This window comes from Ambystoma mexicanum, chromosome 2p (assembly GCF_040938575.1).
Source record: "Ambystoma mexicanum isolate Mex_15411 chromosome 2p, UKY_AmexF1_1, whole genome shotgun sequence".
NCBI lineage: Eukaryota > Metazoa > Chordata > Amphibia > Caudata > Ambystomatidae > Ambystoma > Ambystoma mexicanum.
In genome coordinates, this window is record NC_090923.1 from 952,928,714 (window position 1) to 952,947,411 (window position 18,698).

Genomic DNA, 18,698 nt, shown 5'->3' on the forward strand with positions numbered 1-18,698 from the left:
CTTGATTTCCCCGGACTCGGCGAAGAGGACGTGGTACTCCGACCTCCACCTTACCGGCTGCCTCCACGTCCGGATATCCTAACCCAATCGGAAGACCGGATACTCCATCCAACCCCGGAATCCCTCAACCTACATGTGTGGCTCTTGAGAGGATGAGATAGGATTATTGGGACCTCTCTGAGGAAGTACTTGAGGTGTTGCTGACCATCTACAAGGTCTTTGTATGCGTACAGATGGAGAAGATTTGAGGCGTGGTGCAGGGAACACAAGATTGACCCAATCTCTTGCCCTACCACTACAGTGATGGAGTTCCTTCTGTCACTGGCCTCAGCAGGCCATCAGATCACCATAGTCAAAGGATATTTGGCGGCCTTATATGTGTTTAAAAGATCCCTGGATAAAGGTTCGTTTTTTACAATCCCGGTAAGAGCACAATTCCTGAAAGGCCTCATAAATAAGTATCCCCCAACTCCCTTTGTTGTCCCGGATTGGGACCTTAATCTGGTTCTGACATTTCTGATGGCGGCTTCCTTTAAGCCTATGCACTCTTGTCCCTTACGGCTTCTCTCTTTGAAAAACAGTCTTCTTGGTGGCCATTACATCCGCAAGGCAGGTGAGTGAACTGTAAGCCACCCTTCCTGCATTTTTTTCAGGGGAAAGTTTCACTCAGGTTAAGGCCTGGCTTCTTCCCCAAGGTTGTCTTTGAATTTCACCTGTCGCAATCCATCGACCTTCCGGTCTTCTATCCTCCTCCGCACCCTTCTACGCAGGAGGAACGGTTACATTGCCTAGATCCAAAGAGGGCATTGAACTATTACATAGTCCGGACAGCTGGTTCAAGGAGAGCTGATCAGCTCTTCGTGGCCTTTTCCTTAGCCCTAAGTGCCTGCCCATAACCGAGCAGACTATCCCGATGGATAATTTTCTGCATAGATAAATGCTACCAGTCCGCTGGGAAGGAATTACCATCAGGCATCAGGGCTAATTCGACAAGTGGAGCCTCAGCATCAACCGCAGTGCAGAGGGGAGTTCCTGTCCAGGAGATTTGTCGCACTGCATACCTTCGCAAAGCACTACAGTCTGGATGTGGCTCGTTTTACTGGTGCGCATTTTGGCAGGGCAGCAAAATTTATTGGTATAACTTTCTGCCCGCCATGTTCAATTACTGCTTTGGGAGTCTATCTGATGAGGAATTGTTAGGCAGAATCCTGTGCAGTGCCCTTAGGGACCACTACACACAATTAAGATCACAGGTGGCAATAGAAGTTTTACCTTTGGTACAAGCCTGTACTACTATGTCAGAGTGGTAGCAGTGGCGGAGCAGCCAGGCTCATCTCAAGAGTATGCACAGTAGCAGAGATTACACAAAGGGACCACCATTGCTGTGACTCAAGCAAACACTGACTCAAGGTTTCAGGAAGAAAAATATAAGTACATTTATTTTTAAACCATTCGTTATAAACACAACACTTCTATGAAACTTCAATAAAAACCACACGTTAAATATACAACTAACCAATTCACTTTGTACAGTAAGTCTCAAGGTAAGTACTCTGTGTTTGAATGAACCGGTGTTATGAACAAAGCACGTTACCGCGAATACGATTGCGATCACTTTTTAACAGTTCGGTCCACTAAATAAACGCGTATCCATGACATGAAATGCTACCGGGGCAAAAACACACTTAGCACCTGAGATACCCAGAGGGATTTGGAGGTAAAAATCACAGGCAATATTTTGGTTAGGCAGGCAGAATCAAGAAACACTCAGAGACAGGAGTTCAAAAGTCAAAGGGCCAGAGCCAGGGTCGAAAGACACCGGGGCCTGTTGCCGAAGATAACACAGACAGTTCACGATTCAACGTAGCCAAAAGTACTTCGATATTGTCAATGTTCGGAAGCAAAAGTTATAAGAAGGAGGGAAGACAAGGGCAAGCCTTGGAAATGAAGAAAAGGGGTTCACCCAGTTTCCTCAGCAGAACACAGACATTGTTCCAATGGTGCAGCTGGTGCCCTGGCAGTTGTTCCTATTGGTTTCCCGCAGACCCACGATTCCTGGAGCTTTGTTGTGAAGGAGGACGTCTGAAGGGGGTCTGCACCACACAGGAATGAAGTCGGCAGCAGTGACAAGGAATAAAAGGTGCGCTCCTTAAAAACAGGAGAGGCTCTTCAGGTGGCTATCCGGACCACTACAGCAGCGTGCAGCGATTTCAATCAAGGAAGAGGATCCTCTGGCTGTAGAAGATGAGCTGGTTATCCCCACCAAGCTCAAGGGAAGAAGACTCCAGACTAGATCTTCTCCAAGTCGTTGAAGGGCAGGTAGCTCAGGACTGCAGCAGGGCTTCACAGGGACGGGGTAGTTGCAGCAGCAGTCGTTCTCTCCGCTTCTCTTCGGTTCCTTGCAGTTCCAGTGGCGACTCTCTGACTTCTAGCCCAAGAGACCTGCCTTTTATGCGAAAAATCCCCATTCACATGGCCTGGCTGTCAATCACCCAGCAGGGGGTTACCCATCCCGGACAACTACCCTGGCCAATCATGACAAAGTGCGACTTGGGTTCCCTAGGATACCCTGTGCAGGGGGTGACTACACCCCTCCTTCACATTCAGCCCACCTCGACACCCAGGCGCCTTGAGGAGGGCTTCTGAGCAGAAGCCCGCCAAAAGACAGTGAACAAAGAAGGCAAACCTATTTTGCCGCGCAAAGTAAAACACAAGAAGGACTTTAACAAAAAGAAATGGCGAATAAACCCAACCGGAGCCAAAAGAAAGACAATTTGGTCAAGCGGGTTTATGTTTGAGGCTAATATAATAGCCAAGAACAGTACCATCTTTATCTAAGATAATCGCAGTAGAAAAGTTAGGGTAGATACCACTGCCACCAGCCAAGTCTAAATGATTAAAAGAGCGAAACAATGCTGTAGGAGGTATAGATAAAAAGGGATACGAATTAACCCTTTCCCGTACTCCATGGAAGATGGGGTGTACTGGATCTGTGGTAGATTGACTAAGTAAAGTTAATGGTAACTTTACCCTTTTCTGGGGGACGGTAGTCACCTCAGAAATGGAGTTGAGGGAAGTCTCAAAGACAACCCTGTGCCATGGCACTGAAGGTGCTGTGTGACACACAAAAAGAAGAGGGCTACTGAAGCAGGTGTACTCCAGAGTCCACAATCACAAAAATGGATAGAAACACATAGCAAAACACAGGTAAGAGTGGGGGAAAAAGCTCTCACTCTTACCAAGTGGAACAAAAACTCCAGAAGTCCAGCAAAGCTGCTGGGGTGCTCACTAGGTGAGGGAAATTGGCCATAGATGAGAATTCTCCCTAACATGAATCAGCAGGAGAAAGGCAACCCATTGAAGGAGAAAATACTTACCATAATGTTCTTTCTATGGATCCCTCATCTCCCGTCCCATCAACCCCTGCTCAGAAAGTTGGTGGTTGGCGCGCATCTTCTCTTTTAGAATGACTTGATGGTCCACTGGGTCAGTTTTCGGTCTTCCTGCCACAGATTTTAAAACAAAGATTTTTCTAGTACTACTTTTAGTGTTTGTTCAATGCTTTGTGGGATGTTTTAACCCACTCTGCTCTGCCCTGCGGCATCACTGTGTGCTGGTGGCACTTGAATCATCAAAATGGCCGCGAAAACCCCATGCGTGCCAAAACCTAAGGAAATTGCTCTCTACCAAGCACAAAAAGATGGCTGCCAAATCTACCATGCATGTCGTCAGTGGTGGAATGTAGACCGCACCTCTGAAACAGGTCATTGGGCTGTCCAATACGTAAAAATGGAGCACAGATGAAAAGCAGTGCTTGCTGAAAGAAATCTGAAATCTTGCAGTTAAATCTTTTCTTGGTTGCTGAAAATACAAAATACTGGTCCTAAACACCCGCAAACATCCAATCTTCTTGCGGGGTGTCACATTTTACTGAAGTAAAGAAAGCATTGTGGAATTGCAATATCCTGGAAAGCTGAATTGGTCACAAAAACATCCACAGCCAGTTTGCCTGTCTTTGAAAGCTGTCAAAATCTGGGCGCAGTACCAGCGGCCGCCTGTGACTGTTTCAAAAGCCTGCATTTAAACTGTAAATTTTTTACCATTAAGATCTAATGTCTCTAATCTAAGTGACCTGTTATCAAGAGCAAACTAGGTTGTCACTATTTAAACTTCATGGTTTAGAGTCTGGAATCAGTGCTCTAGATGTTTGTTTTAAAATTGCAAGTTTATTTTCAACAAAGAAAAATGTAACAAAGTGACTTTTAAAGTAAGCCTGATTCAAGCCAAAACTACAAAACAACTTCCCCCCACTGGGCAAGGCACCTCCCTTCTGCTCTCTAGGCCAGGAACTCACATTCATGTGTTGATTAAGAGGGGAAGGGCACTGGGGCTGCTCTGGGAAGAGCACAATGGGCTTACTCCCAGGCATGAAGATGCTAATCAGGAAGGATTGTAAAGGGCCTCTGCCAGAAGGAAGTAGGCGGAGAATGCTGCTGAAGCTGCAATAAGGAAAAGGAGGCTGGGACAGACAATTATGTTGATTCACAATGGACAAAAAGCAGATTTCTAATAAGACTGATAATTTACTGTGGACAGTTGTAAAAAATATATAAACCCCGGACTTCTGAACCTAAAATTTTGCTGCACATTTTAAGAGGAGCCAGAACTCTGTGTGCTATGTTCTGGGACATAACTGTAGAAATTGTGGTTTTATACCAAATGTATTGATGTCAGAAGCATGAAACTTCATACGCTTATGCCCATAGACAATGCGCACATGTGTACCAATTTTGGACAAACTAGAGATCGTGTCTCGGACAAAAAGTGCGAAATTCTGTCAAATTCAGACCCAAGATCCTACAGAGATGGGGCTTGGAGGAATATTTGCTCCACAAAATATGTGATCTAGATATGTTATTGTTATCAAGTTTATAAAATTGTAACTATGTATTATATGAAAAGTAGATTTCATGTTCAAAAGCCAAGGGGAGGATTCACTGGCTCATAAAACCACATCATGGTAACACACTGTTTTCACCCCAATCAAGGAAGAGGAAAAAGAGTCTAGCCTATAGCCAACATAGGGGGCACGCTTAGGAGAATGCAGTGTCACGACCCTCGCCCAAAACCCCCCCCTGGCAAACCGCATTGGCCAGGTGGAGTCAGGACTCTGGCCTCTAGAGGCTGGCATCCTCTTCAAAAGCCCTCATGGGGCCAGTCCTGGCGCCTATGGCACCAGGCTCATACACCATGAAAAACAATGTGCTTGGGAACTACTTTATTGTATTGTCAGCCAACATGGAGGCATCCAAATAGCTTGGTTCCTAAGAACCAAGCTATGCGGTCTAGTGTTTTGGGTGTGGTAGCCTAGGAACTACTTTACCAGGACTATTTTGTTGGGGCTATTTAAACCACACCCGAGCAAGACAACACGCTTCGCGTTACTTTGCAGCTTGCAACGTGACGCTCACCGTGTCCAGCTATTCCCTCGAACCTCGGAGAAGCAGAACCTGCAAGGAGACAAAAGGAACATCATTAGCAGCAGCATCTTACCTGCAGTCTTCATCTTTAAACACTCGCAGCTACTGAGAACAGCCTCCTCAAATGTGCACGCCTCCCGGACAGAACGACCTGAAAGAGGAAGATAGAGGCAACATTAAAGAAAGCTGTAGAGACATTTACAAATTAAGAACTGCTCAAAAGGCTTACCTGGCTGGTCACCTCTCGGCTGGCACCACTCCGGACATTCCACTCGCACTGAAGAACACTGCGACCTACAAGGAAGGAAAACACAGGTTAGCAAAGGCAAGACTTCGCAGCGCTGCGCATAGCGCTTACTTACCGCATCTTAGTGCTCTTAATGCGCCACCATTTATCAGCGGGGCTCAACCAAGCCAGTTCGCCGCGCTGAAGCTCTGCATACCCAAGGGAGAAAAAGGAGACATTTTAAACAAAGAAAGGCATGCAGGATAGCAACAAAACTAAAGAACAGCAATAAGACCTACCTGAACAATATCAAACGGGCCAGCGTCAGTGAAGTAACTGGACCGCACTCGCCCATGAAAGACAACGCGCCCCTGCAAAGAAGGCAGGACAGAGAGCATGCCCAATTCTACCACAAGGCAGAACCTTCCCCACAGACCACATCAGGGAAAAGCTGAGAAGCATACCAGCGAGTAACGCGGCTGGGTGGCGTCCCTGTGGATACCAGGTGAGAGTAACATTCAGCATACACACCCCTTTATCAAATGCATAAATAGAGACAGCTGAGGGCTTAGAAACACACACATTCACCGACCAACCAATTGCTGGCGGAGCACTTTGCAAGAGAACTATCCATATTCCAGACTCCAGAAACTTGGAAAGCAGAAAGGCCCATTTCCAAAGCTGAACCATTCTCAGCTTGGCCTTAAAATTCCAGAAACCAGAATTTATGCTAGACATCTAAGGGGAACCAAAGAACAGCCTAGCTGTGCTGTACTGCTTTCCTGCTAAGAATTATTGCCAGAATCCAAAGACCCAATCCAGTAGAGCCGTGCTGTGACCAGATAGCTGTGACCAGAGAGCAATTGCACATCCAGTCCAGTCCAGTCCAGTCCTACCGTGCGGTGACCAGAGCGCCTTGCTGTCTAGTCTGGTGTGCCCAGCAGAATTCCTGTCCAGAAATTTTGACGGACCTGAATCCCTGATGGTTCTGTCCAAACATATAGTGAGTATCCTTAGTATAGGACTGTCACTGCCTCTGTACTGTCCATAGTCATCCCTATCCAAACCCATCCTCTGATATCCAGAACTGCATTGTTAGAATATTTTTGAACTGCCTGAACTCTCCATATCATCCCTATTATCTCCGTCTGTACTAGTAGTGTTAAACCGATCTTTGCAGCGATATATATTTCATTTGAAGAAAGCGAGCGTCTCGGCAGGCAAAAACCATCCAGAGACGTCCTGGGCTGGTGGCTGTGCTGTCGTGTAGTTTGTTTCTTCATAGTCCATCCCTAGTGTCAAGAAATCCTGTTTGTCTTTTTAAAAGCGCATCCTTGTTTTACAATTTGCCTCTATCTGAAAAAAAATGTCTGCTTGTAGCTAACATTCTAAGCTTTCCATAGAACCCAAATCTCAAATCCTTATAGTTCTCCCGCGATCACGATTACTGCGAGCGGAAAAGTTTGCCACGATTTTTCGTTTGGGCATAATCTATAACGTGTAAAATAGCTTTTCATTGCACCGACCTCAAATTTAAGTGTTCCCATTGCTCATTTCTCTCAAATCATTGCTAGTGCTCGTCTACAACCAGATAAAGCGGCTCCCATTAGAATTTCAACAATTTCAGTCATTTAACCAATTTTTTGTGTTTTCCCCATTCCATTCAAAGCCAACTTTAAAACCATTTTGACAGTTTGCCAATCAATTCTGTTTCTCTCTTGTGTTTGCTGGGGGGAAATTGGGATTGATACATTTGCTTGAATTCTGCATTCCTGAAACCTGTTTTCTCTCCTCCTATCTCTCTATATTGCATATTGGGGGGGATTGAGGGGTGTGCAGGGGGAAATAGTAACCATATTGCTATTTGATTTGAATATACACCCAAAAGTATTATTTCTGTGCTACATTGTTTTTGCTCATTATTACTCCTTATGATTAAAGAGATTGTTTAGTGTGACATCACCCCATTGGTGATTATTGCATAACCATTAAAAATAGTGTGATTATATTGTGAATACCTAAATAAATATTTTAACTTTGCAAACCAGCCTGATTCCTGGTTCAGTGTTACCGGGGGGAGTTCAAAGAGAGGGGCGTGATATAAATGGTACATCGTTCAGAATAAAAGAACCCTTAGACACAAATAAATAAGGGTTTCAGTTGTGCATTACACGCTAGGCATTGACTTAGGTAAAGTGCTGGATTGAAATCACTTACATGTTCCTCATTCGGAGGTCTATAGTTAATTATTTTTTAAGGGCCCATTAGCTGTTTTGTTCTCTCCATTTTCCTATGCAGCGTGTGGTTCATGGGAAAAAAGGGGGGAACTGAGGTTGGGGCATCGTGACGTGGTACTGATACAATGCCGGACGACTTTCCTAAGTCATGTACCCTAAGTCATGACTACGTTCCTTTTGGGGGAAGGTGTTGGGCCTTCCGAGAGTCCACAAACTCATAGTAGCCCTCGAACCTACCTGGGAGTTTGTCCCCAAAAGCTCCTAGAAACAGTCTTTCAATGGAGCTTCTGAGGCGACAGATTATTTATTTTACTGTGCAGGTTCTGTGCAAGAGCTGAGGCTCTTAAAGTGGTATGTCCCCCTTTACTTTGCCACATACACTTACTTTGTCATACATTCACTTCGCAAGATATTTACTTTTTCTGCATCTTCACATTGTGAAGATGGTAATGGATATGGTTAGTAACAGCGTAATGTTAGGTTTGGGGACGAGGAGAAAAATATTGGGTAGAAATTAAGGGGAGGTGTATGGGTTCTCCCCCTGCAATGACAAAGTAAATGTCTGGTAAAGTGAATATGACAAAGTGCTTCCAAGGCGAATGCTGGCAAAGTAAAGACATACATCTGTTAAAGTAAATGTGAATAGCAGCTAGCTCGTCATTGGCCATTCTCTCTCAGCCAGAGGATGAAGGATATAATTTCCAATTGTATCAGATACCATTTCATATCTGTGCATCGCAGGACTCAAAAAAGGAAACATCACTTAAGTTTGAACTGCATTTTTGTCTTTCATCCATAAACCATCTAGGACGCGATGACACGAACAAAAAAATTGTTAAAAAACATCAGGCTTTTATATAGCGCCGCTTCATGTGCGATTCGTCCAGATTCTAAGCACTGTAATTACTCAATTGAGTGGTGCCTTTCCCAGATTCCAACGGGCAAGATAGCCCCATGTCAGAGGCAAGTGCTTAAGCACAAACCTTCCTCTAGATAAGAGACAGTGGGTGTAAAAAATAAAAAACAGAATCTGAAAGACCAGTCCATAGAAAATACAAATTGAGGCGAGAAAAGACGTGCACCTCCTTTTAGAAATGCTAGCTCAGGTTCGAAACCTTTTCTCAATTCCAGTGTACATCAATTACATGAAAAGTAGAAAGAGAAAGGTTATCAGAGGATGGAGCCAGAAACACATTCATCCCACAAAAGACATTGGTAGTAAGTTGTGCATCTGTGACCAGAGCGAAAGAGAGCAGATCCACATTAGTCTTGGGATAGTCTATAGTAAGCTACATAGGTACCGCTAAGGCAAGATTTCGTGAAATTATGAACTGTGCTCAAAATTGCATAGAATAAGGACACATTTAATTCTGTCTAGGCTAAAACTAAGCGAAACTGATGGAGGATAATGGTCAGTGTCTCACTTATTCCAACTCACAATTTGAGGTTTGATACAATCACCCACAGTAGCCCTAGCATTTCAGGTTGACCTTCTCCTCGTTTCATCATATCACAGTTATGACAAAGGCATTGTAAACAAAACTTTTGTTGCTGCTTTTGAATTGTGAAATTGTTTTTATTAAAGTACAAATTGCTACCTCACCATACAACCAGAGAGAAAGCGTATGTATCACAATGACTCAAGCCTCATGCCATGCTCTGTGAATATACTATGAGACAAGTATCCACGGATAAGCCTAACTTGGGATGCAAGTCTGCAGAAAAAAGGGTTATGAAATCATTTGTAGGGATGGGACCTCATGTGCTAAAGATATGGTTTATAAGTGACACGGATGTCGACCTGCTGCAGCCCACTTTTTGTAATGCTTGTTTGCTTGGATCAGCATCGGCTTGCACATGCATGTGTATTCATTTACATGCATTTATATCCAAGTACTTCCAACTTGCATACAGAAACCAACAAGTTGATAAAGTTCAAAGTCACTCAGGAGTTAACAGCTCAGAATAAGAAATGGCATGTGCAATTAATTCCCATATTAAATCAGGATGAGAAACACTGTGCACTGCTTCTTGAAAAATAGTGAAGAAACACTTACCCTGAATATACAGGGGACATCTTTACTACTGGCATGGATGACATCAGACGCCAGTACGGCACTCACAGAAAATTGCTCATCCCTGAAAAAAGGTAAACGGAGAACAAAGAAAATGAGCGATACTGTTCCAACCATAATCCTCCTGAAAACTGAGAAATACACATTTTGCCAGAAGAGGAGAAATATTTTTTCACCTATTTTTACTACGAACATTAGAAGGTAAAAGGGAGTACTGCATTTCTTTGTAAAGTCCAGTAAGCCACACTGGCATGTCAGAGGAACTCACAAGTGCTTTGGGTGAAAGTCAAAATCTTTGCCATTCAATGGTTGAATAATTTCTGCTCTCTTTACATACTGCACTACTTGACCAATAACTACCAATATCGTTTGTTGTAAATGTACATTGCCTCGTTTGTCCTTGTATCTAGGCCTGTGCTACAGAAGAACAAGTTACTTTCTTACCTGGTAACGTTCTTTCGATGGGATGGTCCGACGACGTATTTCATATCTATGACAGTAATCACCACAGCTGTGCTGCTTCGGAAAATCCCTCGGCGTCTGCGTCGATGACGTCGACACGCCGTCCTCGAGGACCTCCTCTGACGGCCGACGTCACCAGATGTTATAAGTAGGACGCACGACGCCCGTAGCCTCAGTTGTAGTTTTTGTCCCAGAACGTGTGGCACCAATCTTCTGCCAGTATGACCACAGAAAGCCTTGCGGAAACGTAAGCTGCAATCGCATAAGAAATTCTGTAGCGGGGAAGACAGGGAGGGAGCGATATGGAATACGTCATGGGACCATCCCATCGAAAGAACGTTACCAGGTAAGAGAGTAACTTGTTCTTCGAGGGGATTGGGTCCTCCGACGTATTCCATATCTATGACAGACTTCCAAAGCAGTACCAACGCAAGGAGGTGGGAAAAGAATTTAGAATATAGAAATTTAGAGTGCCCAATCAGATTGCAGAGTAAAGGACCGCCTTGCTAGTGACGTACAAAAGTATGGACCGAAGCCCAAGTGGCTGCTTCACAGATGTTACGAATAGGAACACCCCTCTGCAGGGCAGTAGAGGCAGCCATACCCCTAGTAGAATGGGCCCGTAAGTCTACCGGGGGGGTCCTTACCCGCCAAGCGGTAACATTCAGAAATTGCCAAGATAATCCATCTAGACAAAGTCTGCTTAGTAACAGCTTGTCCCAAACGCCTTCCAGTGTAACCAATAAAGAGCTGGTCATCCACTCCGACGCGGGACATGCGTGAAATGTAGAAGCTTAAAGCTCTCCTAGGATCTAACCTATGGAGCCTCTCCTAGTCCTTACCAGGATGCAGAGGAGGATAAAATGCCAGAAGAACAACCTTCTGGCTTAAATGAAATTCCGACACCACCTTTGGAAAAAAGGAAGGACGAACTCGAAGGACAACCCTGTCCTTATGAAACACAGTGAAGGGTGGCTTAACTGAAAATGCCTGTAACTCCCTCACTCTGCGAGCACCCATTAGAAACTTGAGAACAATATTCAAATCCCAACCGGGCACCTGGAAAGGTGACAGAGGGAACACATTAGTGAGCCCTTTCAAAAACTGAGAAATTAAAGGAATTTTAAAATAAGAACACTCCTCAGACGAGCGCTTAAATATGGACAGCGCCGCCAGGTAACCTTTAAATGGTACCCACTTGCAAGCCCCTGTGGGCTAAAGAAAGCAAAAAAGACAGAACTACAGGAATGTCACAAGAAAAAGGATCCACATTCTGAACCCTGCACCAGTCGCAGAACTTTCTCCAACGGCAACGGTACAAGGACTTAGTTGCCGGCCGTCTAGCCGAAAGCAACATCTCCATCACCTGGAGGGAGGTCCCAATCCTTATACCTCAACCTTTCAGAAGCCAAGCGTGAAGGTTGAGGGATCTGACCTCTGGATGGAGAACCTGACCCCCCTCCTGTGAGAGCAGATCGTCTCAATAGGGAAGACGACGTGGAGGGCAGATGGACAAGTCGAGAAGGTCCGGGTACCATGTCCTCCTGGCCCATGCCGGAGCAATGAGTATCATCCGGGAACCAAACCTCCGTAACCTCTGCAGCACTTGCGGGATGACAGGGACTGGAGGAAACGCGTACAGCAGTGGGAATGACCACTCCACCGCAAACGCGTCTCCTAAGGCTCCTCATGGAGGAAATTCCCGCAAGCAGAACCTTTCGCACTTCCGGTTGACACTGGAGGCGAAGAGATCCACTTGAGGGGTCCCCCAAAGGGCAAATATCTCCAGGAGAATCTCCTGAGCCAACTCCCACTCATGAGAGATCGCGCTCTGCCTGCTCAGAGCATCCGCCATCTCGTTTTCGTCTCCGGCCAGATGAACTGCCGAGATCGAAATTCCCTGCTGGATGGCCCAGAACCAGAGCTGCATCACCTCCCTGCACAGAGGAAGTGACCCCTACGCCGCCCTTTTTGTTGAGGTAGTGCATGGCCACTGTGTTGTCCGTCAGAATCAGGACATTTATTCCTCGGACAGTCGGCAGAAAAGCCTTCAGGACAAGCCCGACGACCCTCAGCTCCAACAGATTGATATGGAGTCTGGACGCCGACGGAGACCAACGACCGCTGACTGTCAACTCTGTTGTATTGTGCCCATCTCTGGTGATGTAGCTGGTGATGTTATGTGGAGTGTTTGTGTGTGGATGATGGAATATTCTTAGCGAGTGTTCTATTCAGTGACAGTTACTGCTGGCTGGCCCTGGGTGATGGGAGCCAGTGTCTGTCCACTGGCTAATGTCCTTAATGTCTTCATGTGGAACTGTAATCGTTAAACTGGAAATAAACTTACATAAAGTGAACTTAAAGAGCCTGGAACCTGCTTTTTAACAAACTCGTTGGCATGAGCTCCCCATCCCGTGAGGGATGCGTCCATCACGATCGTCACCTCCGGCCAGGGTAGCCAAAATGGAGCCCCCCTCATCAGATTGCCATCGACGGCCCACCACAGAAGATCCTGGGCGACCGAGGGCGGCACCTGAATGGGCTCCGACATCCTGCCGGAGGACTGTGACCACTGCATCTTGAGAGCCCATTGCAGAGATCTCATCCGCAACCTGGCCTCTGGCACCAGAAGAATGCAGGATGCCATGAGGCCGAGCATCCTCAAGAACTTGAACGCTGGGAGACTCTGGGCATGTTGAAACTTGTGCACCATCTGCTGAATGTGGTGAGCCCTCACCTTGGGAGGGAAACACTGCCCCAGGTATGTGTCGAACACCCCTCCGATGTACTGGAGCCACTGTGTTGGCATCAAGTGGGAGTTCTTTAAGTTGAGGGAGCTTGTGAAGGGAGTGGCAGGTGATGGACAGATGATCCAGGACTTGCTCGGGAGAGCGCGCCCTGATCAACCAATTGTCCAGGTAAGATGTTCACCATCAAAGGGCATGTTGAGGAGCCGGGCTTGCACATCAGGAGCAAACCCCGACTTCCGCAACCACGCAAACCTGCGTATAACGGTGCTCGCCGCCATGGACCGGCTGACGCAATCTGCCATGTCCAGATCCGACTGAATGGACTCTCACATGGCATCCTTGCCATCCTGAATAATAGCAAGAAAACCATACCGTTCGTCCCCTTCGGGAATAAGTTCAGCCGCTAAGGAAATACAGTTCCACAGAGTGCGCGTGAAATGTGACAAGGCACATACAGAGTTGGCCGCCTGAAGAGCCATACCCCCTGAAGAAAACACTTTCTTCGCCCAGCCATCAAAACGCTTGTCGTCCCTATCAGGAGGGATGGTAGGATACAACGCCTGCTTTGTTGGGGCCGTAGCCGTCTGCACCACCAAACTCTCCGGAGTGGGGTGCGTGGTCAAGTAGCAGGGGTCACTACTGGCTGGGCGGTATTTTCGCGGCAAAAACTTGCCCAATGCCGGGAGACTCTCTGAAGCAGTCCAAGCCGCTGCCACCTTTCTTTGCAGAGCCATATGGAATGGCAGTACCGGGTCAGTTGGTGGACCTTGGTCGAGGATATCCGTCAGGTCATCCTGCAGAAAATCCACTGGTGGTGCAGACCACCCCAAGTGCTCGGTGACCCTCGACATAAGGCGCCGGTACGAGGACTCGGCATGAGTGCCAGGCTCAGGCCTACAGAACTCCACCTCCGGAGAGGTGTCCAGACCGCTGGCGTCGTGCAGTGACTGACGCAGGTCCTCAATCTGGCTATGACCAGAGATAATCTCGTCTGGAACCGTATCAGGGACCAACCCATCTTCAGAACTCTCATCCTCCTCAGAAATATAATCCATAGGCTGGAATGTGGGCACAGAATAAGGGACAAAGACATTTTTTGCCTTGGCCAGAGCCTTTCTAGGGAGTTCCACCGTGCCACGGGGTACCTCTGACAAAACAGCCTCCAAAGGCGTCAAGGGCGTCGACTGAATCGGCATCGACGTCGAGCGCGGCGCCGACAGCATCGACGGCTTCGACACAGGCCTCGAGAGTGGAGCCCCGAGCATGTCTCTCGACAGCCTAGGCGTCGAGGATGTAGACGGCTTCCACGGAGCCGGAGCCTCAAGAGAGTGTCGACGACCTCGGCGCCGCAGGCGTCGATGTTTTCTTCGAAGACTTCACAGGTTCACGTGGTCTCGAGGGCGTCGAGGACCAGGACCTGGAACGGGCGTGACTAGAACGATTCTTCTTGGCCGAGCATGACCTCTCCCGCGAATCGTGCAGACTACCCGAGCCCAAAGGCGTATGAGCAGTGTCTCTAGTATGATCACAGCCGACCCCTCTCGGAGGCGCGGACGGACCGGAGCCTGCGATTCAAGAATCGCCAACATTTTCTTACCGTAGGAAGCCCATTCCTCCGGAGAGGAACGCTTGGTGGAATAAGCAACCCGCCGACAGGCGGAGTCCTCGGAAGAGGACGGGGAAGGCGACCGATGACAGTGCTTCCGTGAGTGCCTCAAAGAGGCAGAGGAGTGGTGGGACCCACTCCGGGACGAGACCCCCTAGACTTACGACGACGATGCGGAGAGTCACCCCTCGAATCGTCCGTCGAAAGCCCAGTGGACCTCGACTTCCGGGGCTTAGACACCTTACCGACGACAGCTTCTTCTTACGCTCTTGCAAGGCCTTGGACGTAAGTGACTGGCAGTCGACACAATCATCCGTGTCGTTGGCCTCCCCAAGGCACCAGAGGCAGGCGTCGTGCGAGTCAGTCATCGACATCTTGGACCCGCAGTCCCCACACTTCTTGAAGCCCGGACGCGGGGTGGAAGAAGAGGAAGACATCCCGATAAACTTCACAAACGAACAGGTTCGAAGAACCGAAAGAACAGAAACTCAAAAGAGTCGAGGCGCGCTGAGATCTCTGAAGCGAACACGTTCGCAGAAAAAACGGAACTGAGGCTACGGCGTCGTGCGTCCTACTTATAACATCTGGTGACATCGGCCGTCGGAGGAGGTCCTCGAGGACGGCGTGTCGACGTCATCGACGCAGGACGCAGAGGGATTTTCCGAAGCAGCACAGCTGTGGTGATTACTGTCATAGATATGGGATATGTCGGAGGACCAAATCCTCTCGAAGAATATTTAATAAGCAAATAAAATTGTATTGTGAGCTTAAAACGCACAGAAACAGGGCTCTGAGGTGCATCAAAATAACATTTGTGAATCAAGCATCAAACGTGGTATGGAATATGTTACTTACCTGTAACTCCTGTTCTTACCTGTAAGTTCCTGTTCTAAAGCAGTTTATGTTTACATTTTAAAACTGCTGTCAATTTAGTGCTCTATGTGATGACTCAGTCATGATTCCACCCAGAAGCCTGGCCTGGGACCTTTCTCATGTGGCCCGGGAAAGGCAGACGCTTCCTGATGGTGGTGTACTGCGGGAGGATCACATGCGGGTGGGAGGAAATCAGGCCAGGAAGCCTGGGAAATCCCCCTGGTTAAATTTCCATGCGACTTCTCAGTTTTGATGGCTGTTTGCCAAACAGCAGGAGTTAAAATAACTAACTTTGTTGTTGGGGACTACTAGTCCCATAATCCCAGGAGTACTCAGACGAGGAAGAGGACTGAGGCGGCATTCTGTAGTAGTAGTCAAGCAAAAAAGCTTAACAGACCACACCTGAAGGAACCTGGGAGGCATAAAAGGCCCCCACAGGTGCAGGCAATAAGAACGAGCTGGAACTGTGACTGGAGTGCAAACCGTAGTAGCAGAGGAAAAAAGAAAACACAGTGTTGGCAATCTGTGCAGAAGTGGGAGAACCAAAGGGATGCCGGAATGCTGAGACAGTGTGATTTCACCTGCTTGTTTTGAGAGGATACTGTTCCCCCAAACTCTGAGTTGCAGAGGCTGCATACTGGAAGGCGTGCAGGAAGGCTGCCTTTCCCTGTGTGAGCCCGATTGTGAAGATTGCTGTGCCCAAGATGCAATGGTGACAGAAGCGAGGAATAGAAGGCAAGCTGTGGGTCTCAGGAGCGAGAGGGGCTCCTTTTCCAAGTGGCCAGACCTGAGACGGTGGTCGGTCAAAATACCGAAAACAAAATCTCGAACTGCAAAAATCTCGAATACAAAATCTCGAGAAAAAAAAAAATATCGAATTATTTATTTATTTATTTATATGTGTTTTTGGGGTCAGGTAAGTAAAAAAAAGGGTTAAAATAAAAAAAAAAATAGAAAAAAAGGGGTTGGGGGGGAACCCCCCCATTTCGAGAAAAAAACGTCATAAAAAAAATTCGATATTTTTTTTTTTCGGTCTTTTGTTTTCGAGATTTTTGTTTTCGAGATTTTTGTTTTCGGTATTATCACTATAAACCACCGGAGACACCTTCAACGAGGAAGGGTGTGGGTCCCTGAGAAGCCAGAAGCTACTCATAACTACTACTTGAAGATGAGACTGGCATGAGAGAAAAAGAGGCTACCACTTTTGAGGAGATATGCAAAGGAAGAGTGTCTTGCCTGGTGAAGATTATTGAAGTGCCTGAACCGAAATCTTTTCTAAACTTAAAACCATTTTCTTTGAATGACAAAGTACTGAAGGTGTGTTGGAATTTCTAAGTGTAAATAGATGCAACAATTCAGAATCCTAAATGAAGTGAAGTAATATGACACAAGGGGAAAGGTTCTCATGGTAACAATGGGTAGATGTGAAGTTGTTAAAGTGAAAGCAGCAGCACTGTGAAAGCATCTTGACCATTAGACCTATGGCGAATCCTAACCTTGCGATTAAGGACACATTAACTGCTAACCAAGAAGACTTTTTTCCTTTGAACTGTGGCAAGAATCCTTGAAAAACTGGAATTTGTGGCAAAGCATCATGGCTGGGAGTACCATTGGTGTTAATCTAAGAAGGTGGAAAGTTCATATTTCTTCAAGGAAAGAAGAATTGCTATTGTTGGAACTGTGGTTAGAAAACTCTACTTTGACATTGAGACATCAAGAAATAATTGGAGACTATTCTGTCCACAAGGATTTCCTTGTTACTTTGTTGACTTTTGGAATAGAATTCACTCTGAATCCTGGGGAACGTAGCGCACCCACGGTTTTGAGAGGCTATGCATAAACTGTGAATGTGTTTGATGTTATTTTGAATTGCCATATACGTTTCCTTTTTATTTGAGATTTACTGTGAGGACCAGACATCCTGTGTTAGTGTGTTTACCTTTAATTTCAGTTAGGCAGGCAAATCCTCCGCAGAGTAGGGATAGTGAGGCTTTTATATTTTAATAAAATACCATATTTTGAACAAACCTCAAACAGTAGTCCGCCTCGCATTGCTGACTCCTCCCATCTATTAGAGTAATTTGGGGTCAAGTTGCACCACAGCCAATTCCTTACCTCAACCCAAGAGGCCATCTTCAGATTTTAACAATCACACGTGAATGTGGCAATATGAGACACGAAGAGCCATAATAGGGTTAGGCGGGAAGGCAACATGTGAACCTATGAAGGATACCAATGCTGAAGAAAAGTAATTCCTTCTCGAGCTTTGGATTGTTCATAGATTCACATGCTGTTTGAATAGATTACAAAGCAGTACACACACAATACCATAAATTGGCAGAGGTAAAGCTGAAGGAAACACTCTCCTCAGAAAACACCTCACTCAAACAGGTTGCACTGCTTGGCCCCCTGAACTCCTGTGGAATCCCCATCGACTTTACACATGACAGCCCTACAAACGTCCAGCAGGGGAACACGCGAGATGAAAGCCTTGGTAGCAGTCACAGTCCTTGTGGAAATGGCCCTGGGCCTGCCCAGAAGAGGCCCGTTAGCCAGCTGATGACAGTAGGAAATGCAGGAGGGCAGCCAATGAGCAATAGTCTCTTTGGAAAGAGCATTGCCCATGTCAGACAGACTAAAAACTACAAACAGTTGCAAAGACTTGCAAAGACTTGCAAAGCCTTTAGTGCGGGCAACGTAGAACTTTAAGGCCAGTACCAGGTGCAAAGAGCATTACACAGGAGAGGACGAGAACCAAAAAAGACAGGGAATACCAAAGGTTTGTTGAGGTGGAACAAGAACATAACCTTGGGCATGAAATGCGAGCTAGCGCAAAGGACCTCCTTGGATCTGTGGAAAGTCAAAAAAGGCAGCCTGCACGAGAGCGCCGGGTTTCCCCCACACGTCTTGTGGAGGTGATGGCGACCAAGACAGTAGTCTTCCAGCACAGAAACTTGAGAGGCCTTGTGTAAAGGCTCGAAAGGAGGTC

At 46.6% G+C, this 18,698-nt stretch overlaps 1 protein-coding gene across 2 annotated transcripts in view; it reads right to left on the minus strand.

Moving 5' to 3' along the window:
• The window catches only part of LOC138566955 (serine/threonine-protein kinase MRCK alpha-like), a 2,642,347-nt gene that overhangs the window by 908,871 nt on the left and 1,714,778 nt on the right, over positions 1–18,698 (minus strand). For both annotated transcript variants that reach the window (XM_069644738.1, XM_069644739.1), the window contains exon 27: positions 10,001–10,082. In XM_069644738.1, the coding sequence (XP_069500839.1) occupies positions 10,001–10,082 (82 nt within the window). The remainder of the gene's footprint in view (positions 1–10,000; positions 10,083–18,698) is intronic.